The sequence below is a fragment of the Oncorhynchus nerka genome, linkage group LG13 (assembly GCF_034236695.1).
Source record: "Oncorhynchus nerka isolate Pitt River linkage group LG13, Oner_Uvic_2.0, whole genome shotgun sequence".
In the NCBI taxonomy this organism is placed as follows: domain Eukaryota; kingdom Metazoa; phylum Chordata; class Actinopteri; order Salmoniformes; family Salmonidae; genus Oncorhynchus; species Oncorhynchus nerka.
This window is the reverse complement of record NC_088408.1, coordinates 19,891,062-19,892,017: the sequence shown is the minus strand read 5'-3', so window position 1 is coordinate 19,892,017 and position 956 is coordinate 19,891,062. Positions and strand designations below refer to the sequence as shown.

Sequence of the window (956 nt, the reverse complement as noted above, 5' to 3'; positions counted from 1 at the left end):
CCAGGACTCTGACCCTGCGCCGGTCCTTCAGCTGCACCACCTCTGTGTTGGGCGCGATACATCCAAGGTGCGCTGATTTGAAAAAGTCTAATTTTTGTCCATACCACACGGCTCTGAGCGACTCCAGGGTGAACATCTTGTTGGAGTCGGAGACGCAAACGGGCGGGTCATCGCGGCTGCTGCCCTGCTCCCTCATCTTCAGCAGCACCTTCCTCCTGATGCACAGGAAGTCCAGGAGCCACAGCATCAGCGCTGCCAGGATGAACCGGGGCAGAAAAACCAGACAGAGGGCTGCGTGTTTCAGGGCCCGCACCGTCAGGACACCTGCAGTCTCCTGCATCTCGCCCTGATGATTATATCCGGCCGGCAAGACAGACAGGCAGGCAGGCAGATAGAGACAATGGTATCAGTCACCTTTTCCCATCTGTTTTCAGCCTCTGCCTATCAGAGTTGTGCTTTTTATAGGAGCAGCAGGATTTGAATGAAAAAAACAACCCGCCTCCACAGCTAGTGCCGCCCTCTCACATGGCGGGGATTACCTTCAGTCAACTCTCACCGGTTCTCATGGGAGAGGGGGAGAGAGGAGAAAGAGAGAGGGAGGGAGAGATAAATACAGACTGTGTGTGTGTGTGTGTGTGTGTGTGTGTGTGTGTGTGTGTGTGTGTGTGTGTGTGTGTGTGTGTGTGTGTGTGTGTGTGTGTGTGTGTGTGTGTGTGTGTGAGAGAGAGGGAGAGAGGAACACGGCCACGGGTCCGTTTTTTTTGCGGACTCGTCACGTCATAACTGGCACTTATTTTGGGGTGAATCGATGTAGTTACCGGTAAATTATCTCCAAATGGAGAAATAGCATACTTTACAACACCTGTTTGTCGGAAAGGGAGGTCTAAGGAACAAGGTGAAATTATATATGGCACAAATGTGCTCAGAATTCACACATTTGGGGCACAAAAACATCG

At 51.9% G+C, this 956-nt stretch overlaps 1 protein-coding gene across 1 annotated transcript in view; it reads right to left on the bottom strand.

Moving 5' to 3' along the window:
• Positions 1–415, bottom strand: part of LOC115119862 (thyroxine 5-deiodinase-like) — a 1,616-nt gene extending 1,201 nt beyond the window's left edge. The window contains exon 1 of the mRNA XM_029648745.2: positions 1–415. This exon is cut by the window's left edge and continues 1,201 nt beyond it. Within this exon, the coding sequence (XP_029504605.1) occupies positions 1–340 (340 nt within the window). The 5' untranslated portion in view covers positions 341–415.
• Between the last annotated feature and the right edge of the window lie 541 nt (positions 416–956).